The sequence below is a fragment of the Biomphalaria glabrata genome, chromosome 11, assembly GCF_947242115.1.
Source record: "Biomphalaria glabrata chromosome 11, xgBioGlab47.1, whole genome shotgun sequence".
Lineage (NCBI taxonomy): Eukaryota > Metazoa > Mollusca > Gastropoda > Planorbidae > Biomphalaria > Biomphalaria glabrata.
In genome coordinates, this window is record NC_074721.1 from 14,974,417 (window position 1) to 14,999,492 (window position 25,076).

At 37.4% G+C, this 25,076-nt stretch overlaps 2 protein-coding genes across 3 annotated transcripts; both read left to right on the plus strand.

The window, feature by feature from the left end:
• The first annotated feature begins 677 nt into the window (after positions 1-677).
• Positions 678-8,642, plus strand: LOC106069801 (thyrotropin-releasing hormone receptor-like). Its single transcript, XM_013229546.2, has 2 exons — positions 678-998; positions 6,646-8,642. The coding sequence occupies exons 1-2, from the start codon at positions 907-909 to the stop codon at positions 7,673-7,675; spliced, it is 1,122 nt and encodes a 373-aa protein (XP_013085000.2). The 5' UTR covers positions 678-906; the 3' UTR covers positions 7,676-8,642.
• Positions 8,643-13,857: 5,215 nt separating this feature from the next.
• Positions 13,858-24,481, plus strand: LOC106069839 (proteinase-activated receptor 1-like). Of its 2 annotated transcripts, none has more exons than XM_056004475.1 (3): positions 13,858-13,959; positions 18,393-18,517; positions 20,937-24,481. In XM_056004475.1, exons 2-3 carry the CDS (start codon positions 18,405-18,407, stop codon positions 21,970-21,972), a joined length of 1,149 nt encoding a protein of 382 aa, XP_055860450.1. In that variant the 5' UTR covers positions 13,858-13,959; positions 18,393-18,404; the 3' UTR covers positions 21,973-24,481. The 2 variants fall into 2 exon arrangements, with proteins under 2 accessions (XP_055860450.1, XP_013085060.2); XM_013229606.2 differs by lacking the exon at positions 13,858-13,959 and adding an exon at positions 14,656-14,777.
• Positions 24,482-25,076: the final 595 nt, after the last annotated feature.

Consider the following 25,076-nt stretch of genomic DNA (forward strand, 5'->3'; position numbering starts at 1 on the left):
TTCTACTCCTCTTACAATCCCATATTCCTCCATTACTCTTTCTCTCTTCCTCGTTCTAATCTCTTTTTTCATACTTTGTCCTTTCGCTATTAGATATTACATGCTCTATTTTTTCACGTATTGTTATTACAAACATCTCCTCCTTGTCTCATTGTGAGGCAATAATAGTGTGTCGTTACAAAAGACAAACAAGCTAATGTTGCCCAATTTACCTCCGTTGTACAAACGATACAGAGTTAAAGATATGCAATTATAACCAACCAATTTTTTTTTTTTTTGGGTTTTAACTATCTTGACTCAGAACGAAAGAAATATAAGTATAAAATATTGCTACAAATATGCATGTTGTATGCAGATAGTTCTTGAGAAGGCAAGCCTGGAGACTATAATGACCTCAAGTATGTAGTTGCATCCACCCACTCTAGCTATTGAAACACTAAGGCTACTTACAATGTTAGGGTTAGAGTTAGAGTACAAGCTAGAACGTTGAGGACTGCACAACAAGACAAGACTTCCGGTGTAAAGATGTCTGTGACAAGTCCCCACAAGGCAGAAAACTCTTTTTTTTTCCTCACATTTGAAGTGTTTTGAGTAGGTCATCCACCCGACCGACAAGTGAAATTAGCTTTTGAAAGTGAGAACTATGAACCTCCCATGTCCCCCTCCCCCCTCCCAGTACAATAGGCTTATGTTGATAGTTTTCATTCATTAACAGTTCTAGTATCCAACGCCTTGTAACAAATCAAGTCAAAGAAGATTTTGAAGTTTCTATTTCCAAGTTATGTAAAAAAAAAAACAACAGCCTTTTTATTTAAAGGACGAATAAAATATGGCTTTAGATATCTAGAGTTTTACATTTTACGATGTTTACTTCAAACGTTAATAATTAGTGTGCATAAATTAAAAATGGCCTATCAGGCTGACAGCAGTGTCCTTAGATGGATGAAGTCAGGTGACAACGCGACAAATTTAACCTGGGCTAAACAAACTGATGAAAGGTAAGACTAAGATCCTTTTTTTTTGTTTAGAAATTAATTTTTTTTAAATACAAAATTATTTTTTTTATGGGGCCGAGTGGTAGAATGGTAGAGTGGTAGAGTGCTTGGCTTGGAGTCTTGAGTTTGAATTGCGTTCAAGTCTGGGATTTAGAAATTTGCATTATTAAGGACGCCTCTAAGTATACCCCATTCTAATGGGTAACTGGTGTATGTTGTGGAAGTAAAGGTAGTTGGTCGTTGTGCTGGCCACATGACACCCTCTTTAGCGCAGCCATAGAAACCAATAAGCTTGACATTACCTGCTTCTATACATCTCGAGGTCTGAAAAGAGTCGCTACACATTTTAACATTCTATATTCTTATCTAAATTATGGTCGTAAAATAAGCATAGTAATAACTACATTTCTTGTACACCAACTAGGACAAATTCAGAATATATTTATTATATATATTTCAAAATACTATGATGCCTTGACTGTACCAGTACCTTTTCACTATCCAGACGCCATTTTCTGTGAGTGTGTATGTGAGTTAAATACTTTTACTGACAATGGATGTTAGACTTTGTCCTATTAACATTCCATCAAAGTATTTGACTGACACAATGGATGTTAGACTTTGTCCTATTAACATTCCATCAAAGTATTTGACTGACACAATGGATGTTAGACTTTGTCCTATTAACATTCCATCAAAGTATTTGACTGACACAATGGATGTTAGACTTTGTCCTATTAACATTCCATCAAAGTATTTGACTGACACAATGGATGTTAGACTTTGTCCTATTAACATTCCATCAAAGTATTTGACTGACACAATGGATGTTAGACTTTGTCCTATTAACATTCCATCAAAGTATTTGACTGACACAATGGATGTTAGACTTTGTCCTATTAACATTCCATCAAAGTATTTGACTGACACAATGGATGTTAGACTTTGTCCTATTAACATTCCATCAAAGTATTTGACTGACACAATGGATGTTAGACTTTGTCCTATTAACATTCCATCAAAGTATTTGACGGACAGAATGGATGTTAGACTTTGTCCTATTAACATTCCATCAAAGTATTTGACTGACACAATGGATGTTAGACTTTGTCCTATTAACATTCCATCAAAGTATTTGACGGACAGAATGGATGTTAGACTTTGTCCTATTACCATTCCATCAAAGTTTTTGACTGACACAATGGATGTTAGACTTTGTCCTATTAACATTCCATCAAAGTATTTGACTGACACAATGGATGTTAGACTTTGTCCTATTAACATTCCATCAAAGTATTTGACTGACACAATGGATGTTAGACTTTGTCCTATTAACATTCCATCAAAGTATTTGACTGACACAATGGATGTTAGACTTTGTCCTATTAACATTCCATCAAAGTATTTGACGGACAGAATGGATGTTAGACTTTGTCCTATTAACATTCCATCAAAGTATTTGACTGACACAATGGATGTTAGACTTTGTCCTATTAACATTCCATCAAAGTATTTGACGGACAGAATGGATGTTAGACTTTGTCCTATTAACATTCCATCAAAGTATTTGACGGACAGAATGGATGTTAGACTTTGTCCTATTAACATTCCATCAAAGTATTTGACGGACAGAATGGATGTTAGACTTTGTCCTATTAACATTCCATCAAAGTATTTGACGGACAGAAACCTTTTTACTTGGGAGTTCTGCTGTTTGTGTAACTCCAGAAAGATTATACACAAAATCTTGAGGTTTGGGTTGATGAGCTGCGTGCTTGTGGCCATGCCCATGTGCCTTATCTTTTTTTTTTTTTTTTACAATAACTCTATTCAGCTCATATCTTCATGGAATCTTCTAAAAACAAAAAAACTTGACACAGATGTCAAAAACATCTCTAGCGATTTTCCCAGAAAGTTGATTTATATCGTTGGGAAAAGAAATACTAGCTTTTGGCCATAGTAATTTTTTAAAAGTATAAATATAAAATAATTTAAATTTGGCTACAGAACTAGAATAAACCAGTGATGCCCAACCTGATTCGACCAGCGGGCCATTTTAATTTCCGACACTCGTGTCGCGGGCCAAATGACCGAAATGACATTGACCTGAAACAATTTTATTAGAAACCTGTGGCTCTAGTACTTACTGGGATATTTGAAGTTTATCTTTGTTTTTACGCGTTGGAAAATGGCTTCACGTCTCTACTTAAAATATGAATATCATTGTAGCTACCTTTACCACCGACTCATTTTTTGTCTCTTTTTGGTAAATATTCCCATCGATCCTCCTATCTCTAGCCATAGTTTAACAATATTTATTTACACCTCAAGGCAAGAATGGCGTCAAATTTGTTTTATAATGCCGTCTATATGTTGTTGTTTTTTAAAGAAAAAAAAAACAGCTACACTTTCTTTACAAATCAAATATCTTGGATTTTTCTCATGTTTCCCCCAGAAAGTAAAGATCCATTCACTTCCCTAGTAGATCCTAAATTCAGAGTCTACTTGAAGTTTCTTCGGCTCTCCCATTTCATAAACGTACACATATTAAATATCGTGGTACCAATCCATCAGAGAAAAAGTGAAGACCCAAAGTAGGTAAAGATACATTTTTCAATCTTTTTTTTTTGGAGGGAGGGGAATTTATACACTGTCACTTTGTGCTTACGGTTCGGCGAGCCGGACGGAACCCCGTCGCGGGCCGGATGTGGCCCGCGGGCCGTATTTTGGGCATCACTGGAATAAACTATTCATACAAGAGATTAATGAATCAATGTCCAGAAACATTTTGTGCCCCGTCTTCAAGGTCAAGATGTAAAGCCCTTTAATTGGATTATTATAAAGTGTAGAAGATCTATATCTATATCTACCTATTCGCTTAACCAGGATTCTTTCTCTGAGTGAGAAGTGGGGGGGGGGGGGGGGGGAGCAGATGTAGCGGGGTAAAAAATGTTCCATTGTTTGGTAATCTAACATTCATTAATTATTAAGAGAAAAATCTCTGTATAAGTTGTAAAAAGGGGGTATTGTCTTTTTAATAACATATTTTAATTTTTTTTCTTGTTAGCGGCCCACGAAAGGGGAATAGATGCTATTAGTTTTGTGTGGTCTGCCTGTCCGTCCTTCCGTCCGTCCCGTTTAGATCTCGTAAACTAGAAAAGATATTGAAAATCCGACATCATGATATTTTAAATAATTTAAAATTCTGATGCTAAGGCCAATTTTTTTATTTTCTGAAAACGAAAAATATAATTGTTAAAATCAACTCTGCAAGTAGTTATTTTCTTTAAAAATACACCATTTTTACAACTATTAATAGCAACAAATACGTAAGACTATTCAGTAAGTGAGATGACTTTTTATCATTTTTGATACACATTTAAGCAAACGGTTTTAGATTTTTTGTCATTTTTTTTTAAAATGGCATTATTAAGTAAACAAATCTCAGTCCAAGAAACTACTTATGTTTAACAAAAAAAATTTTACTTTTATTTTTAAAGAGAAAAAATGTATTCAGTTTGCATACAATTCGATTTCAAACAACAATTAATAAGTAGTGTTTCATATTATAGACGTACACTGTATCTATCGATTGCTACAAATCACAGCCATTTGGGAAAAGTAACTAAAGGGAAAACTTTTATTGGTTGAAAGAGAAAATAAAAGCTGAACACGTTAAAAAACATTTAGATCAATTAGATTATCATTCAATAACATCTGTTTGACCAGGTTTACATTTAAAATCGCCTTCACCTTCGCCCTTGTCTGTTGGACCGTTGGGGCATCACTCAGATCTGTCAACCGTCTTTCTCCATTCCTCTCTGTCCTTTGCATTTGATACAAATTTTTTCACTGTCTATTCTTTGATGTTTCCTTCCCATCCCTTTTTTCTGTCTTCCTCGTTATCTTCTTCCTGGTACTGTTCCCTGAAGGAAGGTGTTTGCGAGTTCTGAGGTACTTGTGATGTGGCCATTGAGTTTACGTTTTTTGACAGTGGTTAGTAGATACAAACTTTGAAAGTGACACTTAGGATTTAACTATATCTTTAGAACCATCAGTTAATTCAATGCATATGAATATTAACAATTGCAGGGCCGGCCTAAGGTGACCGCAGTGGGCGGTCGCAATTATGCGACCGCAGTGGACCTCGCACTTTCATTAGGCCCGGGCTAATTTTAGGTGTATAAATTATTAAATTAAACCATTGTATAACTTAAAACAGATTTCCGCGGCCTCCTGTCGATTTACCAGGAGCTCCTGGAAATCTCTTGAAATGGCAAAATATAGGAAAAAGTCCTGGAAATATCCGGAAATTATTAAAATCTTTAGAAAATTCATACGAATATATAGACAAAAATAGTCATTTTGGGGTGTCATTCAATAAGGAAAATGCCAATCCTACGCGCGACAAAAAAAAAAGCAAAAAAAAACCGGCATTATCCCGTAATTTTGGAATCTGGTGAAAGAAGCTTCTTGCGCCTCAAACTAATGAAGAATTACTTTAGTTCAACAAATTCTCGTAGATAGATTGAAACATTTGTTAATTCTTGCTATTGAGCGTGATCTATGTAGGAAATAGAATTTTTATGACTTCGCTACACGCAAGGCCCGTAAAGTAATTCTGTACTTAGTAAAGGATAAATAAAATGCAAAGACGAATGTTTTTTCTAATATAAACTCTTAATTTTCACTTATAATCCGTATTCCTACCAAAACTTGGCCCCACGAATTCCGTTTCGCATAGGGCCCCACAATGTTTAAGTCCGGCCCTTCTATTTAGTGACGGGTGAAACAGAGTAGATTACTTGTTATATATATATATATATATATATATATATATATATATATATATAGTCATCCTACGGCGTAAGATACGCCGCTATTTTTGCATGGCCGGTCATAGGCCACAGCAACCTATCTGACCGCAGTGGGCATCACACTTTCATAGGACCCGCGCTATTTCTATGTGTAAATTATTACATTAAACCATTTTATAATTTATAACAGATTTCTCCCGGCCACCTGATTTACCAGGAGCTCCTGGAAATCTCCTGAAATTGCAAAATATAAATATATTATTTAGATAATCAAAGTAAAATGAACTATTGAGGTCTTTCTATGGCTGGGTATGGTAGGGTATGGAGTTTTAGTTACTAATTAACTTACTTAAGAATATATAAGATAAGATAAACTAAAAATTAAATTAGGATCCAAATCAGGACTAGATGCCTGTGGCACTGGCAAATTAAATTATTTAAAAGTACATATAATAATTATAATAAGAATAACAATAATAATAATAATAATCTCCTTGCGCACTTTTACATATAACTGTAGAGCTTAATTATGGAGAGAAGTGGAGGTAGCATTCAGTTTGCTGGTTCCACAAGGTTGTCTTTTGCCTGAAGTCGGATTAGAATAGAAGAACTCCATTACCTTTACATTCTTCCAATGGCATGATCCTCAAATAGCTTCTTACAACCAGTCTAACTCCTTTACGCGTAGTCGTGATATTGGGTGCGGGTCAGGTGGAGCTACTGAATTTATACAGCGATATTGCTATAGGCCTAAGACGCAAGGAGGATATAACAAACTATATGAACGAACGAAAACCGCTAGGTTTTAGTAATATTCTCTCTTTTTGTTTCAGAGTATGGTTTAAAGCTATAGACGACATAAAACCTTATTTAAGAAACTACATGTGGCTAGTTTGTGGCTTTGGGTTGCCTGGCAACTTCCTTATCATCGCCCTAATACTGAGAATGAGATCTCGCGGGATGTCTTCCTACTTGATCGTGTACCTGGCAGTGTTTGACAGTTTGGCTCTCATTGCCAAGTTGGTCCAAAGAAACATCTTCTACAGCAATGTAAGACTTGAGGACATCGGATGCAAAATGGTTTCCATTCCGGAAATGTCCTGCGCTTCGATAGCTAACTGGACACTGGTGTTTATAAGTGCTGAAAGATTTCTGACAGTTTGCTATCCCCTACAGAGACAACGCTGGCTGACAGATTTCAGGATTAAGCTCATACTAATTGTGGTACCTTTATTTCTCACTGGCTACGCAATCAGCCTGAACGTTGTCTTTCAATACGAGACCAAGTCCAGGTGTGGCACAAAGTATATCAAGTTCTACCAGTACATGGTCATCCCACCAATCACAAACATTGTGGCGCCGTTCATCGTCCTTCTGATTTTCACCATCTTCGTCCTGAAGAGCATCCGGTCCGTCTCAAAAAAGCGATCCTTGCGGCTGAAGAGCGTCACCTCCTTGAAGGAGCCAAGGAAGAACTCCCAGTCCGCCACGCAAGAAATGGAGAACACTCTAAGCAACATCATGCTGGCCGCCGCTGTCTTGTTCTTTGCCGTGAACGCCCTGTACTGCGTCTACACCCTGATCATGTTCCCCGTGTATGTCAGCAACCTCACCAGGTCTGTCACTTTCACCAGGTACTCGGCGCTGATGATTAGCGACTGGAACCACGCGCTGAACTTTTACGTCTACGTCCTCTTCTCTGAAGGTTTCAGGGCCAACCTCTTGAGGATGATGAGGTCGTGGTCTTGCTGTATGAGGATGCTGAGGTTATGTTTCTGGTCAGAAACTATGGCGGTGACGGACAATCACGCACAATCCAATGCTAACGCAATGGAGCAGACGAGCACGAGTTCGATTGTTTGAAAACATTTACAATCTAGATTTAGTACATCCAAAACTTATGGGAATTCAGTATGCTAGTTCCACTACTTTGTAGAGCTGAGCTGCCTGAAGTCTTCACAATTCTTTGTCCAACCTAACACTCTCAACATCATTCTAATATTGTTAACAGAAAGCTGTTTGGGCCTCCAAGAATGATACTTATTTCCGCAAACAGAAGTCTGTATCAATTCTACATATATCTCTATGTTTCTGTTATTTGCACAACATTGGAAATTCTGATTTTTAAGTCACATAGTCAATCACAGCGTTGTAGTATTGTTAGTTTGAAATCTACATCAACAACCATTTTTGCACCCCTTTTAATATAAACTCCTTTGGCTTCTCCCCGTAGAGCAAGGTTTGTTATTTTCTTTTTATTCCATGAATCTCACAAGTTAAAAATACTAGAATGCATTTTTTAATACCTACATCTAAAGATGTACATTACACCATAGCATACCACATGGAATGTCAATGTAGAAATCATTATCATCACACGAATCAATTAAAAAATGTACTTAGCGAAATGTGGATGTATATGTGGATTTATTTCCCTTATTATGTTTTGTACACATTTTTTCTCCCACTTCCCATTCTCTGATCAAGTTGGAGTTTTGCACAAGTATTTATGGTCGATGAAAATTCACGAATCAATCGAAAAATTAGGCAATATAGTTAATCAATTTGTGGTAATTAATTTTGTTTTATATAGGGAAAAAGGAAGCTTATTCCCACAGTATTGAGATGTATAGCAGTGATATTGTAGTTCTTCCACTTAGACAAGCTTTGTTAAAAAATATTTTGTATATTTTGCTTGTTTTTAAATTATGAACATTTCATTTAATAATAAATGTTTTGATCATGTGAACATTGTATGAATGACATTATTTCTTATCTTTTAGTAAGTATAAATAAATAAGATCTCAAATAAATGTATTTTTTTCTTCTAAACAGAAATGTTATTCTTCTTAACAATTTGTTTTTAAATTTTCAATGTAAAATTCGGATTACTTCATAGTTATCGCTAATACGTATCACAATATAGCATCAATTTAATGTTTCCTAAACCCTCTTCAACAGGAGAGGTGGTTGAGAGGTGAAGCTCTTAGCTTCCCAACCGTGATCCTAGGCTCGACTCCTGGTGACGACTGGGATTTTTAATTTCGTGTTCTTTGGGCCCTCAAAGTCCACCCAGATCTAAAGGGCGCCTCAAAGTCCACCAAGCTCTAAAGGGCGCCTCAAAGTCCACCCAGCTCTAAAGGGCGCCTCAAAGTCCATCAAGCTCTAAAGAGCGCCTCAAAGTCCACCTAGCTCTAAAGGGCGCCCCAAAGTCCACCCAGCTCTAAAGGGCGCCTCAAAGTCCACCAAGCTCTAAAGGGCGCCTCAAAGTCCACCCAGCTCTAATGGGTACCTGACATCAGTTGGGGAAAAGTAAAGGCGGTTGGTCGTTGTGCTGGCCACATGACATCTTCGTTAACAGTAGGCCACAGAAACAGATGACCTTTACACCATCTGCCCTATAGACCACAAGGTCTGAAAAGGGAACTTTAAACATTCTTCGTGATCTCTAGGTCTATAGAACTAATGGTTCAACTGATTATTAAAGGTGTCATGTGGTCTGCACAACGACAAACCACCTTTGCTTTCTCCACCTGAATTGTTGAAACAGTTTCTTTTTATAAATAAAGAAAATAAACTTCAACCAAAAATATTGTCCTGATATCATAACACAATCATAAAATAATCTACAAATATATTTGGCTCATTCAGTTAAAATGAACCTAATATTGACAGATACTTATACATAGATACTAAAGTTTACTTAGCAATACCAAATATGTGCATAACGTGGGGCGTAGTGGCTGAGTGTTAAAGCGCTTAGCTTGCGTAAAGGGGTCCAGGGTTCGAACCGTTGGTGAAGGCTGGGATTTTGAATTTCGGGATTTTTAGGACGTCCCTGATTCCTCATTAGCTGGTGAAAGAAGTGAAGTTGGTCATTGTGCTGGCCACATGAAACCCTCGTAAACCGTTAGATAAAGAAACAGATAAGCCCCATAGATGTCAAGGTCTGAAAGGAATACGTTACTCACTTTTTGCATAATGATGAACAAAAATGGCTGCCTGCTCGTGCGGTATGTGCCTGACAGTCGTTTGGACTTCTCGATGGTCCTGGGTTCATACCCTGCCCGCTGTCATCTCCCGAGGTCCTGCGGGAGGTTTAGACTAGGAAGTAAATTATCTTGAACTCTGAAGGAACATCCGAAACATGTCAAATATTTTACAAACAAATTACATTTTAAATATCTAGCAAATAACAAAGAAAAGTGCGTCTATATAAGTAAAGTATAATACCATCTCTTTCTAATACCCTTTGCCATTTTTGGAGGCGCGGTGGCTGAGCGGAAAAGCGCTTGGCTTTCGAACCGTTTCGAATCCTGGGTGAAGACTGAAATTTTTAATTTTGGTATCTTTGGGCGCTACCCAGCTCTAATGGGTAACTTACATTAGTTGGGGAAAAGTAAAGGTGGTTGGTTGTTGTGTTGGCCACATGACACCCTCGGGAACCGTAGGACATGGAAACAGATGACTTTTACTTCAATTGCCCTATAGACCACAAGGTCTGAAAGGGGAACTATACTGCCATTTTTAATCTGTTTTTTCCTTAGTAAATCAAGAATTGTTATGATGTAATGCTGTTTGGTTTAGAGCTATATCTTATCTTATCTTAAGCATTCTCTTTACCAATAGTTTTATTTCTCTCTTTTTCAGCTTGACCAGAAGTACAAATGTTTAAGTTCCTGTATCCTCTCGTTGAGACTGGCACTGAAACGAGAGCAGAGTAAATGTGAATATTCGTTTGCTTATCTTATAAAATACAAACGTTCTTCAAAAAAGAAAATGATTACGTCCTACACGTTATGCTTCTAGTCATGCATATTAACCAATGACTTACGTTTTTCCAAGTCATTGGTTTTCCTGGTTGCATCAAGCAACCCATTCCATGCTCTATTAGCACTAGGGAAGAAGGAGCATTTGCAAAAATTTGTCCTAGCATATGGAACGAGCAATGTGCCTTTAACTTTGTGTTTTTCTTTGTGTATTATATTAGATTTTGTTTTTATATTTGAAGATTATGGTTCAGTGTTTTATGTATATGTTGCTACTTTACTTTTGAGTCTTCTATCCTGAAGGCTTTCCAAATTTAGTGATTCTACTAAAGGAGTTACTCTGGTCATATGAGTTAAGTACTTCAGTCTGGAAACAGTTCCGGGGAGGGGGAGCTTTGAGAAAGATTCACTCAAGGGGAATACCGTGTTTAAAAAAAAACTATTTCGCTTTTTTTAAAAAGGCGGATAATAAGGGAAGTTAATAATATAAATTCCTCTTTTGTTTATAACCATGAGCACCATCTTAATTCATATGATCTTAAACCTCCTCGAAGTTGACTTAAGTTCAAACTTCGCTTTGAAAAGTTAGCAGTCCAGGCAGGGGTAGGGCAGATTGCACTAATGTTTGATTCAAAATTTTTTTGGCTAGTCTTTTATTTGACACTGCTTGCACTCCTCTTAGCAGTACGGTTATAACACAGGGTGAAAAAAAAAGGTTCTAATGGATACGTTAATCAAAGCCGAGAATGACCTGCGCAAGGAAATATAGTGCAACATTTATTACAGAGCCGCCCCTGTTATTTACCACTAATTATCTGCGCTGAACATCAAGTAAGCACTAAAAGTAATTAGAACCCAGACAGTGTAAGTATTGTTCAACGTCTCCAGCAAATGTGCGTGTGTGTGTGTGTGTGTGTGAGAGAGAGAGAGAGAGAGCGAGAAAGTGAGTAAACCAGGAAGAGGCAGAGAAGCAGAACAAGAGAGAGAGAAGCAAAAAAAAAAAAAAAAAAAAGAAGCAAAGAAAGAGTGCAAGAAAGAGCGAGAGAGAGAGAGAAGAAACAGAGAGAACGATAGATTAAGAGAGAAGCAGAGAGAGAGAGTGAGAGAGAGAACTATATATGAGTGTCTGCAAGATAAAAAAGCAGAGAGAGAGACAGAGGCGAGAGATAGAGATAAGAAGAGAGAGAGAGAGAGAGAGATTCATATTTAATCTGTATGTCAGATATCTAGGCAGTGGTACTTCACTTTCTTGTTACTGTTAAAACTCTCCATAAGAGGAAGTCCTTATATTTTGACAAAGCCTTTATTAACACTGTCTGTCTTCTGTCTGTCTGGTGAAACATGTGTTCACGTTATTTCTCCCACACCCAATCTTGGTTACCGTGTCGGCTTGAAGAGGCTTGAACCTATTCATTTTTTTTTAAAACATTACTGTATACATGCACTTAAAAAGCGATCACGGTAATATTCACAGAGATGCCGCCTTCTTTCTCCCCCACCCCTTTCTAAACTGGTCCAGACAAGATCATAGAGCATTGAGAAAACTAAAAGCATGAAATCGAATAAACAAAAACAATTGATAAAATTATTTCTAATCGCACAGATTTATTATTATTGATCTAGATCTAATTACATGACTGTTCCAAATTAATTGATGTAATTACACATAATACAAGCTATTTTTTTAAAAAGTATTTCTTTTAAATTTTCTTGTTCTTGTTATCCACATAAAGGAGGCGAGGTGGCTGACTGGTAAAACGTTTGACTTCCAAACCGGGGTCCCGGTTTCGAATCTTGTTGAAGACTGACATTAGTAGGGGAAAAGTAAAGGCACTTGGTCGTTGTGCAGGCCACATGATACCCTCTTTAACTGAAGGCCACAGAAACAGATAACTTTGGCTTCACGTGCCCTATAGATCGCAAAGTCTGGAAACCGAACTTACTTAAGAAACTTCTATAAAATCTGTGCAGGTGCAGACGACTGTAGTCAAGCGTGGATAAAACACCTTCTTTATCCAAGCATTTGAACATGTAATAAAAATGCCAACGAAACTTTTATCAGTTGTCCAGAAACACAGAGAAATAGTCTAAAGAATGTTTAGAAATATGTGCACAACTTTGTTGGGTCAACTAAAAACAGTCGACTGACAGGTACTAACAAGTAATACACCAAGTCTTAATGTATAAATTCATACCGAAAACCTTCTCAGAAAGATACAAAGATAAAAGCACATTTCTTATTCCATATGCTAGGACAAATTCGTACAAGGTCTCATTTCTACCCTAGTGCCACCAGAGCATGTTTCCATAATGAGCGCGGGTAAATTTCATAACAAATCCTTCAACCGATCGAGGCCTAATACAAAAATAGTTTAGAATAAAGTAACTAAGTTATCTATGACAAACTACATTATCTTTAACAATGATGCCCAACCTAAGATCCGCGGGGTATTCCCAGCCCATGATGTACAAATAGTTATTCGACACTTTCAGCCCACAGTGCTTTATGAAACCGTCCAAGAATCTGTTAAGTAGACAATTTTCACGATTATGCGGCTCGTGAATCCTGAGTGTGAAATTGATAAGACCCACTGGATAAAAAAAAAAGGTTGCCTTCCATTGACACTGTAGTTGCTGTCAGGAAACTATGTGAAGTGTCTTCATTTCTTAAGTGTTGACTGTTAAGAAATGTTGTTCATTTCACTTCTTGGTTCTGTAGATGTAAGCTTGAATGAACGAAAAACAAAACAACATACAACAAATAGACAATATCTGAAACAAACAAAATATTAACAATACTTTAAAAAAAAAGCTTGTGTAGGGGAAAGAACTTCACATTTACAACCATATATCTCAATACTCTAATATATTTTCCCATTTTCTATATCAAACAAAATTAATTAATTACCATTAATTTTTTTTTCTTTGTTTAATCTTTTATTGATACATGTTTTGGTAAGGACAATGAATAATTGTGCAAAGTTTCAACTTAATCCTAGAATGGGAAGTGGGAGAACTAATGTGTACACAAATTATACCCAGACAGACAAACAGACGAGGTAGTTTAAAAAAAAAAGTTATATTGAGACCATATCAAAGGATTTATGACGTCATAAATAGATGACACATAGGATTCCTGCAGTTCATTAGTGTGCTACGTCATGCGGGGGGTCGCTCATTATGTGCTGGCAGGTAGAGTACAGTACACACATGCACGTGCGTGAGTACAAACCTAGGTCTACATCTGCATCGAACTAAAGGATAAACCAAAACGTAAGGGAAATGTAGTGTTGGGGGGGGGGGGAGTTTAGAAGTTTTATTTACAGCAAATGTTCATTCTTTAGGTCTTACTGAAGAGAGGATCTAGTGCCTCTGGAGGTAACTGATTGGCATAGGCTAGTAGAACCGTAAAAAATTAAAAAGAAATAAATTCAAGCCTTTCACTGCATGGGGTAATATTGATATAATATTTTATTACAGTTCAAAACTTATATAAACCAAGTTATTGTTTTTTTTTTAAACTTGTGTCTTAGTATTTAAATAACTTAAAAACAACAACAGCTAATAGTTAACATCTCACAGCTCTTTTGTTTGAAAAAAATTGATTTTGTAATGTAGAATGACTATAAAATAAAACCTTTTTACCTCCCCCTTATTTTACATGTGTCAAAAAAAGTTGGCAGTTTTATATTAAAAATGTTCAATGGCAAATATATATTAATTATAAAATATATATCTATCTGTCTGTCTGTCTGTCTGTCTATCTGTATCTATCTATCTATCTATCTATCTATCTATCTATCTATCTATCTATCTATCTATCTATCTATCTATCTGTCGTCTGCAAGAAGTAGAGGATGTTATAACTGTTATAACTATCTATCTATCTATCTATCTATCTATCTATCTATCTATCTATCTATCTATCTATCTATCTATCTATCTATCTATCTATCTATCTATCTATCTATCTATCTATCTATCTATCTATCTATCTATCTATCTGTCGTCTGCAAGAAGTAGAGGATGTTATAACTGGAGGATCTCCCCAATATAGGTCATCAAAGTTTTGCGTTAGAGTAGCACGACTTTCCGGAACTGTATTTCCCATCTCGCTCACGGAGTAAGAGTTGGAACTGTAGAAAATACAATTAAATTTATCTCAAGTTTCAGATTGTTGGTAACATTGCTGTAGCGTAAGTCTTCATAAGTTTTTAAATGTTAACATTTTAAAAAATGTTGAAATGATTATAGGCCTAATGTTGTTGTTTTTGTTAAATGTTGGTGTGTTTTTAATGTTTATATTAATATAATGCTAATATGTTTTAATGTATTGATATTTTAATAAGGTTGATTTATTTTCGATATTATTTATATTCAATTATAATCATGGGCGTAGCCAGGATTTTTTTTTTGGGGGGGGGGGGGGGGGGGAAGGGGGGGTTTCCCCCCCCCCCGCGAAATTTTTTTTTATATGTATTTATGTGTGTGTGTGTGTGTGTACATATTCTTTATTGCATTCTGACCCTTCATTCTTTCGGAAGAATGTGCCCTAGAATGGATTGTTCCATTAATTAGTGGGGAAATTGTAGATACCCCTAGGGGGTCTGGGGGAGCGCTAGGAGCTCCCCCAGCGCGGGGCGAAGCCCCGCCGCCAAGCACTATTTCTGGTATTGAAAGCCAACAAAATGCATATTCTGAGGTATCTACACTGCATTTTCCTGCTATTAAAAAGTTTTATTTCAAAAACCTAATGTGCTATTCTTACTAACTTAGACCCTCCCGCGCCGTTCGGAGCATTTGCCGGCAAGCTGTTTCCATAAAAATCTGTCACTGGTAATGTCTGAAGCCTCTTTCCACCTTCTCTAAGGATCTCAATGAAAGTGTTGCGCCAAGTTGTACTAGGATGTCATCGCAACTCTTCTTATGCGTAATTCATTTTGTCGGAGAACATGTCCCGCAAACCTCATGCGTCGCTCTCTCACAATCTTACTATGGGGTCGACTCCCAGTTCGGCATAGGATTTCCTTGATTGAAACCCGATCTCTATAACTGACTCCTAAAATCTGTCTTAGCCATCTTTGTTGAGCAACATTTAGTGTTTTTCAATTTCGGCAGATGACTATTCACTGTAGTTTATTAAGGGAGCCCTGCCACTGGTAAAAATGTGTAACCTCTCTTGAATACGCTCTTGGAATTAAGTGACTGTAGTTTGCTTTAGACTTTATATCGAAAAGAGAAGTTTTATCGTCAAAATCATCTAAAGGGGTTTTACACTTAAAAAAAACGCCATCTGTAGAAGAGGGGTTTAAACTCAAAACCCCCAATTAAATTGGCTACGCTCAAATAATTTTAGTGTGTAATTTGCTTTTTTTTATATATTGAAGAGGTCTTTTTTAGCATCAAACCCCTCTGAATGGGGGTTTAAACTCAAAACCCCTTTTGGCAACGCTCATAGCATTTTGAGTGCGTAATTTGCTTTTTTTCTTACACTGAAGATTTTTTTTAAGCCTCAAACCCCCCTGGCGTAGGGTTTAAATTCAAAACCCCTTTGGCTACGCTCATAGATTTTAGAGTGAGTAATTTGCTTTTATTTATATTGAAGAAGTACTTTTTAGCTTCAAACTCCACTGGAGGGGAGTTTAAACTCAAATACACTACACTCGTAACATTTTGAGTGTATAATTTGCTTTGTTTTTATTATTAAAGAGGTATTTTTTACCTTCGAACCTCGCTGAAGTGGGGTTCAAACTCAAAACTAAGTCAAAACCCATTTAGCTACGCTCTTAAAATTTTGAGTGCGTAATTAGCTTTTTTTTTATATTGAGGAGGGGGTTTATCGTAAATTTTGGAGGGTGTTTTAAAATCAAAATCTCCCTTAACTGTGCTCTTGGAATTAGGGGATTTTCGTTTGCATTTTTTTTGTTTAGTTTTATAGAAGAGGGGGAGTTAACTGCTAAAACCCCAAGTAGGGGGTTTAAAACTCAAAACCCCTGGTAGGGGGTTTTAAACTCAAAACCCCTGGTAGAGGGTTTTTAAACTCGAACCCCCCTGGTAGGGGGTTTTAAACTCAAAATCCCCTGGTAGGGGGTTTTAAACTCAAAATCCCCTGGTAGGGGGTTTTAAACTCAAAACCCCATTGGTTGTGCTGGGGCAAGTGATGGTTTAGTATTAAAATCTCACCTAAAATAAACAAAATCAAAGCAAAAAATCATTCACTAAATTCCGATCCCCCCTCCCAAGGGGGGATTTCATTTCGGGGGGGGGGGGGGGTTGAACCCCAACCCCCCCCCCCCTGGCTACGCCCATGATTATAATGTTGATAGTTGATTTGTAAAATTTTAGAATTAATATTTTTTAAAATGTTGATATTTTTTTTATGTTGATATGTTTTAAAATGTTGATATACTTTTGATATTAATACTTAGCTGCCCGCAAAAGGGGCATGGCCGCTATAAGTTTTGTGTGGTCTGTCTGTCCGTTCGTCCGTCTTGTTTAGATCGCAAAAACTACAAAAGATATTGAAAATCCGATACAATGATATTTTAAAACTTTCAAAGTTCTGATTCCGTGGCTCCTTTTTTTTAGCGAAACGTTTAACTTAAAAATTTAATATGCAAGCAGTTTTTTTTTAAATAAAATTATACCCTTTATACAACTATTCACTATGAATAACAAAAACAGAGGAGACTATATTCAGAAGTGCAATATATTAACTGTATATTTTTAAAATGTAATTTGAACAATTTTGACTTCTTCTAAAATAATCTTATAGAAAATATTTGTATTAGTAAAATGTGTTTGTTATTTGTTATACAAACTCTACTAGCATTTAAAATGAAAGAAAATACTTCTGCTTTAAAAGAGAAATAAGGCATTAAGTATGTGTATAAGTCAAATATAATTTAAAACCATATTTTTAGTAGTAGTAGTATTCAGCACCATACACTGCCATATACACACATATATGCACATGTGTGCATATGAACACACGCACAAACACACACACACATATCTATATGAACACATCCTGCCACATAACTAACTCTTCCATACTCAATCAAACGGTCAAGTTTCCTCCCTAAAGCCTTGATTGTGTGATCGGGCCTCTACCAAACAATCAATCAGATAATCATCAAATAACATCCGTTAGGCCGGGTTCACATTGAGCCATATCTTCACAGCAATCAGATCATTCAATACATATGAGTATTTATAATAAGCAGTCCATGGGGAAGGCTAAAAAAGTCGGAACAAACGATAATTGCGCAGTGTTGAACGGGCACTGCCCCATTGATGCATATTTTGATCAGTTCTGGCCTTATTTTGATGCCCGTTGCCGACACTGTGGAGAGTCAGTGGATACAGTGGCGCACATCTTGCAAAAGAGTGTCCCAGCTCCGTGAGCTGCGGGGAATGTGTCTGCAGAGTCACGTGACCTGTATGGAAGCTATTAGGCATTACGCCTAACAGCAGAGTTTCTCGCCAAGGCTCTAGGGGAGGATTAGCCCTTCCAGTCTTGCTACCATTTGGAGTTTATCTCAGATACTTATGCTAAAAATATTGAAATCTGTCTTTTTAACCGCCTGAATGGACTACTTTGTTGGCAGATGATGAGTTTTGAGTGCCCACACAAACTATCTTTGTAATCTTGTTTTAAGATCGACATGTTTTAGTGTTGTTTCAATTCTTATTACTTTTTATCGTCAGTTTCATGATTTCTTATGTTTAGTGTTGTTTGTTTCTGATTCGTTTGTATGTTTGTAGTAATCAAAGTCAAGCATAAACATAGAATGTAGTTTTGTTTCCAGTGGTGTCCAAGAATGTCCATACTTGACTGTCACAACGGCACCGGCTCAAACTGTTCCTCTTTCAATTCAAGCGACACTCTCAATGAAACGGAACAATCAAATGAATTCGAAGATTATTATGACACGTAAGTGTTTGACGTGTGACAGTTTATAATGATCAGTGTTCATTAAAAAAAGGTCTATTTAATTTTATCAAACTTTTATTTTTAAGTTTAAATGTCCATAATGTTATATATCCTTCGACCGCAAGTGTCAAGGTTGAAACTAGATCTTATTTGAAACCACTATCACGACATAGTCTCCTCTACCTTGTGAACAAAAGAGGGCGTTTTCTTAATGCCGCCTAGTCCCCACTTAAGGCACAGCCTCTTCTAGCCTATGAGCTAGTTCTGCACAGCCTCTTCTAGCCCATGAGCTAGTTCTGCACAGCCTCTTCCCGCCCAGGAGCTAGTTCTGCACAGCCTCTTCTCGCCCAGGAGCTAGTTCTGCACAGCCTCTTCCCGCCCAGGAGCTAGTTCTGCACAGCCTCTTCTCGCCCAGGAGCTAGATCTATTTTTCTATAAACCTTATTTCATACCAACATTCGAGATTTCGAGATTTCGCGAGAATCGATTCCTCGTCCTCTTTGCATGCTCGGAATCGTCAATCGAAGCTCTTTTGCAATCATCAAATTATTTCCTTTGTTTGACCTGCAAGACTGTCTTCTCCTGGTGACAACATGTACAATAAAAGACAAACGAGCAACAACAACAACAACAAATGCACGTCAAACAAACAAAAAAAACAACAAACAACAAATCTTAAAGATAATTATAAAAAGACAATACCTTCTTTATACTACTTATAGAGCATTTGTTTTTCTCTTAACTAACTAATGAATGTCAGATTAAAATGGAACATTTTTTACCCGCCCCGTTCCACCCTGTCCCTTTCCACACGAGAAAGAATCCTGGTTAATCGAATTGCTATATCTACTACTCATTACATTATTCTAATGACAAACCTTTACATCTAGACTTAGAAGACGATGCGCACAATTGTCCTGAACATTCATTTATTGTACTCTGAAATTAATAATGCTTTACATTCAAGAATTCCCGAAGCGATAGTCCTTTTAAGAAATATGATAGTCCTTTCAAAACCGATGCTGGGTCTAGATCTAGGCCTAGTTCTCTGAGCAAATTTTTTTTTTTTTTGCTGTGAAAAACGATAACGGTCAGACTAGAGTTGTTCCCCGTGTGGCCAACAAACTAGTCATATTTTTCTTAGCGATATACACCAACTGTTTGATTTCTAGATCCAAGTTCCACCCTCCAGCTTCAATGAAGTTCTGAGGTATTGAACTTAAATAGAGATAGGAATGCTAAACTGTGAAACATATTCAAGACGCGCTGCGCATGTACGTTTTTTTTTTTTATCTTGAGACTCGTAACATTGTCTTTGTATGCATCGGGCTTGCATGGAGCAGGCAAAAGAACCGTCGGTTGAAGACAGCTGCTTACTTATCTGTGGGTATTTTATAGTCCAGGCCTACTGTTTTTGCTAAGGCTTATTCAATCATTGTATAATGAAAACATTCTATTTTTGGCCTGCTGTTTTTGCTTAGGCTTACTCAATCACTCTACTAAAAAAACATTCTATGATTCTATTTTTTTGGGTCTACTCTACTATTTTAACCGATCATATTCTATTATTTAAGATTAATCATTCACCAAGCAAAGACTTAGGACACTGTGGTGTACGATAGTAAGCCTATATAATAAACTATGACTGCTGGTTTTCGTAGCAGATACTTTAACATAATGTTGAAAAAAAGAAAACTCTTCAAACTCAACTCAAGATTTCTAAAGTGGTAAATTTATGCGCTCAATCGCTCAATGAGGCATTTTCTTCCACTTGAACAAGTCTTTATAGATTTACTTATCATTTGGATTGTAAATAGAATGCATTTCAACAATGGAAGTAAATATTCAAATAAAGCTTTTGACTTGACGCCTATCATGTTAAATGTGTTTAGACATTCCAAGAATTCCCTGTTCTTATCAGATTCCACTTTGAAACTCTCGCTCCAGCACCTTACGCATACTAAACGTACCCACAGGAAAGTGATATTTATAGTTAAACTCTTATTTAGCAGCTTTAAACTCCTGGAAATGAATTAAAAACATTGATCCGAGTTTACAGAGCAGAATTTATGTGACCATTTTTTTTGACAACAAATATAATAACATCAAGCAACAAGCAAGATATAAAAAACAAATACTTGGAAAAAAAAAACAAAGTTTATATTAAATGAAGTCGTATCAATTAGTTTGGATCAGTCTTTTAGTTTTTGCCAGACAGACAGATAGACAGACTGAGAGGGTGAGTTGATATAAGCTTTGTATAAATATACAATAACAACATAACAATAAATATGACGTAATCTTTATACATTATACCTTTCTTATTACTTTCCGGCAAAGGCATAGTGTGAATAGTTATCTCTATACTTTAAAGTAAATTGATAATAAATATTATTTTTTTTTTGCATTTCCCCCACAGTGCATACAATCTGGCCTATGAAGATGTCAAGTATATATTTCGAAATTACAATATTTTGCTGTGGATTCTTGGCGTGCCAAGCAATGCGCTCATTATCGCCCTTATCGTGAGTATGAAACGCATTGGTGCGGCCTCGTTCCTAATCATCTATCTCTCCGTCATGGACAGCTTGACCTTGACTGCCTACCTGGTCCAACGTCAGCTGTACTACACCGATCACCAGAAAACCACCTGGAGCTGCAGATTTTACCACTCGGCGGGATTATCCTTTGCTGGAGTGGCTAACTGGACTTTGGTGTTGATCACTGTGGAAAGGTTTTTGTCTGTCTGCTACCCATTCCGACGACAGCTTCTGATAAGCAAGAACTTCTTCATAATCTCCGTTGGAATACTTTCTATTGTGCTAACTCTGGTTATCTTTACCATGGAGGCTCTCACAGCTGATGCATCGGAAGGCGTCTGCCAAGAGCACGATGACGAGCACCTCTTAGAGATTGCTAGAGTGTTAATTATTTACGCCATACCGTTTTTCTTCATTGCCATCTTTACCGCTGCCGTTCTCCGTAAGATAAGCTCCAGCTCCAAGAGAAGGGCTTCGATCACTTCACTTCAAATAAAACCGTGCTCAACGAAAAACGGCGGGCCGGAAAACGGCCACACCACCATGACAAGCATTCAGATGATAGAGACGTCCCTGAGCCAGCTCATGCTAGCAGCTGCCTTCTTGTACCTCGCCCTGAACATCCTGTACTGCGTGGAAGCGCTGGTGCTGAAACAAATCTACCAGCACAACAAGTCGAGGAGGCTACATCACCTGGACTTCGCGTGCCGCATCATTCGGGACTGGAACCACGCCTTGAACCTGTACGTTTACCTGGCCTTCTCCAAAGGTTTTCGATTGAATTTTAGAAAGCTTTTCCGGTTCAATGATCGGGCGTTTGGGTCGTTCCGAAGGGCGAGCAGCAGTAGCACAGGAGGACACACCACGGTGTCATCAACAAAGACCACTTCAGAGAATACTGAGACTGTACATTAAAGTCACTAAGCTTTGATTTGTACATATTTACAAATAACATTCGGTTAATTTATTTAAAATACCTTTTTCGTTGTAACTTTCGTACTTAATATTGTCACAGGAGGAAGGGTCTAAACTTTGTTACGATATTTTCCCATTATGGGCGTAGCCAGGATTTTTTTCGGGGTGGGAGGTGGGGGTAAGAGGTGGGGGACTTTTTCTCCCCCCACCCCGCCGCAAAAAAATATGTGTGTGTGTGTACATAATACATCTTTATTACATTCTGACACTTCATTCTTTCGGAAGACGTTTATTGTACCCTAGAATAGGTTCCTCTTGGAGTTAATGGAAAAATTACAGACTCCCCACCCTTGCCAGCAAGGGCCACAGCGCTCCCCCAGCGCGGGGCGGAGTACTGCCGCCAAGCACTATTTCCAGCATTGAAAGCCAACAAAATGTATATTCAGAGGTATCTACAGTGCATTATCCTGCTGTTAAAAAGTTTTATTTCAAAAACCTTTTGTGCTATTCTTACTATTCTAACTTACTTAGATCCTCCCGCCTCGTTCGGCAAATTGGGCGGCAAGCTGCTTCCACAAAAATATGTCACTGGCAATGTCTGAAGCCACTCCCCACCTGCTCTGAGGACCTCCATGAAAGTATAACGCCAAGTTGTACTAGGATGTCCCTGTTTGCGCTTTCCTCGTAATAGCCTCAGCGTCATCGCGACTCTTATTATGCCTAATTCATTTTGTCGGAGAACATGTCCCGCAAACCTCATGCGACGCTCTGTCACAACCTTACTAAGGGGTCGACTCCCAGTTCGGCATAGGATTTCCTTGAATGAGACCAGATCTTTAGAACTGACTTCTAAAATCCGTCTTTGCCATCTTTGCTGAGACTTATTAAGTCTTTTTCACTGGTAGAAATTTGTAACCTCTCTTGACTACGCTCTTGGAATTAGGTGACTGTAGTTTGCTTTAGGTTTTATATCGAAAAGGGAAGTTTTATCGTCAAAATCATTTTTTGGGGGTTTAAACAAAAAAAATCTATGGAGCTCATAGAATTTAGTTTGCTTTAGAATAAAATTGAAGAGAGAGGTCTTCAACCTCAAAACTCTCTGAATGGGAATATTTAAACTCAAATCCATCTGGAAGGGTTAAAAAAAGCTCTCTGGAGGAGTGGGGTTTAAACTCAAAACCCCCCTTGGCTTGGCTACGCTCATAGAATTTTGAGTGTGTAATTTGCTTTTTTTTTTAGATTGAAGAGGTATTTTTTTTAGTTTCAAACCCCACAGGAGCGGGGTTTAAACTAAAAACACCCTTTGGCAACAATCATAGCATTTTGTGTAATCTGCTTTTTTTTATATTGAAGAGGTATTTTTAGCTTCAAACCCCGCTAAAAGGGGATTTAAACTCAAAACCCCATTTTGCTACGCTCATAGATTTTTGAGTGTGTAATTTTCCTTTTTTTTATATTGAAGAGGTGGTTTTTAGTTTCAAACCTCGCTGGAGGGTTAGAACCCTTCTTGGATACGCTCATAGAACCTGGTGACTGATGTATGGATTGTCTTGTATCTAAGAGGGGGTTTTATCGTAAATTTCTGAGGGGGTTTTAAAATTAAAATCTTCCTTAGCTATGCTCTTGAAATTTGGGGATTGTCGTTTGCATTCTTTTTTCTTTTTTGTTTATGTTTTATAGAAGAGGTAGATTAGACTGCAAAACCCCCTAGAAGGGGTTTTAAACTCAAAACTTCCTTGGCTGTGCTGGGGCAAGTGATGGTTTAGTATTAAAATCTCACCTAAAATAAACAAAATCAAAGCAAACAAAGTTACAAAGACAGTTTGTGTTAAGCACAAACTCAAAATATGCCCCCAAAGTGGTTCACCTAGAGTCTTCACCAGGATTCGAACCAGGGGCGGACTGGCTATATGGGCATTTGGGCTAATGCCCGGTGGGCCGGTACCCTAATGGGCCGGTGGGGGTCACCAAAATGGCCGCATCAATGCCACTATGGCACAAATAGTATTGTTACAGTTTGTTTAATCTCTTATAAAAATGCCCTCTGTGTGTCGTGTTTAAAAATTTTTTTATCAGACTCTACAGTGTAATACTATTTTAATCTAACACATTTTCCGAAATAATGTAATAGTCTACTAGTAGACTTCATCCTTTTAGGGCCTACATACTCAGTGATTAGAAAGCAACTAAAGGCCTATATTTCTTATAAAGATAGATGTCACCGTATGCTTGCTTCTAGATACATTATCAAACTTAATGATTCTGAGGACAGGTAGACCATCATATGATATAGAACTTGTATAGAAATGCCCGGGCCGATTTTGATACCCAGTCCGCCCCTGATTCGAACAAGAGATTTCCAGTTCCAAGTGTTTTACCCCTCAGCCACAGCATCACCATATATTCTTTTAGCGTACACTTATATTTTTAAAAATAATAACTATTAATCTTATCAACACATTCGAAATTAATAACATGTTACATTGTAATAAAGAGAAACTAAAAAAGATTTATTCTTCTAACAAAATTAAATAAATTGGCTCTGTTCAAACTTTCTATAACCATGAATTCTTTATAGTAGCATATAAGCATGTTCCGACCGATTTTGATTCACGATGCCCCCGCTGCGGGGAAGAAGAGGAAACCGTGTCTCACATTCTTTTTGACTGCTCCAGACTTGCTGATCTCCGTCTCGACAGGTCTGGGAAACCAAAAATTCTCGACCTGTATGGTGACGTGTAAGCACTACGCAAGACAGCAGGGTTTTCTGTGTAGGGCTTTTGCAAGAGAGGATTTGAGCCTCTCAAGCACTCACTCAAATGGAGTTGGATGATGATGATGATGATGATGGTTTAAACAACCCATACTAAGGATAACGATGACGACAACAAGGCTCAGGGTAACTCCAGAAACTACAGTATCAATATGTTACTCCAATACTGCTCTGGGTACCTCCAGAAACTACAGTATCAATATGTTACTCCAGTACTGCTCTGGGTACCTCCAGAAACTACAGTATCAATATGTTACTCCAGTACTGCTCTGGGTACCTCCAGAAACTACAGTATCAATATGTTACTCCAATACTGTTCAGGGTAACTCCA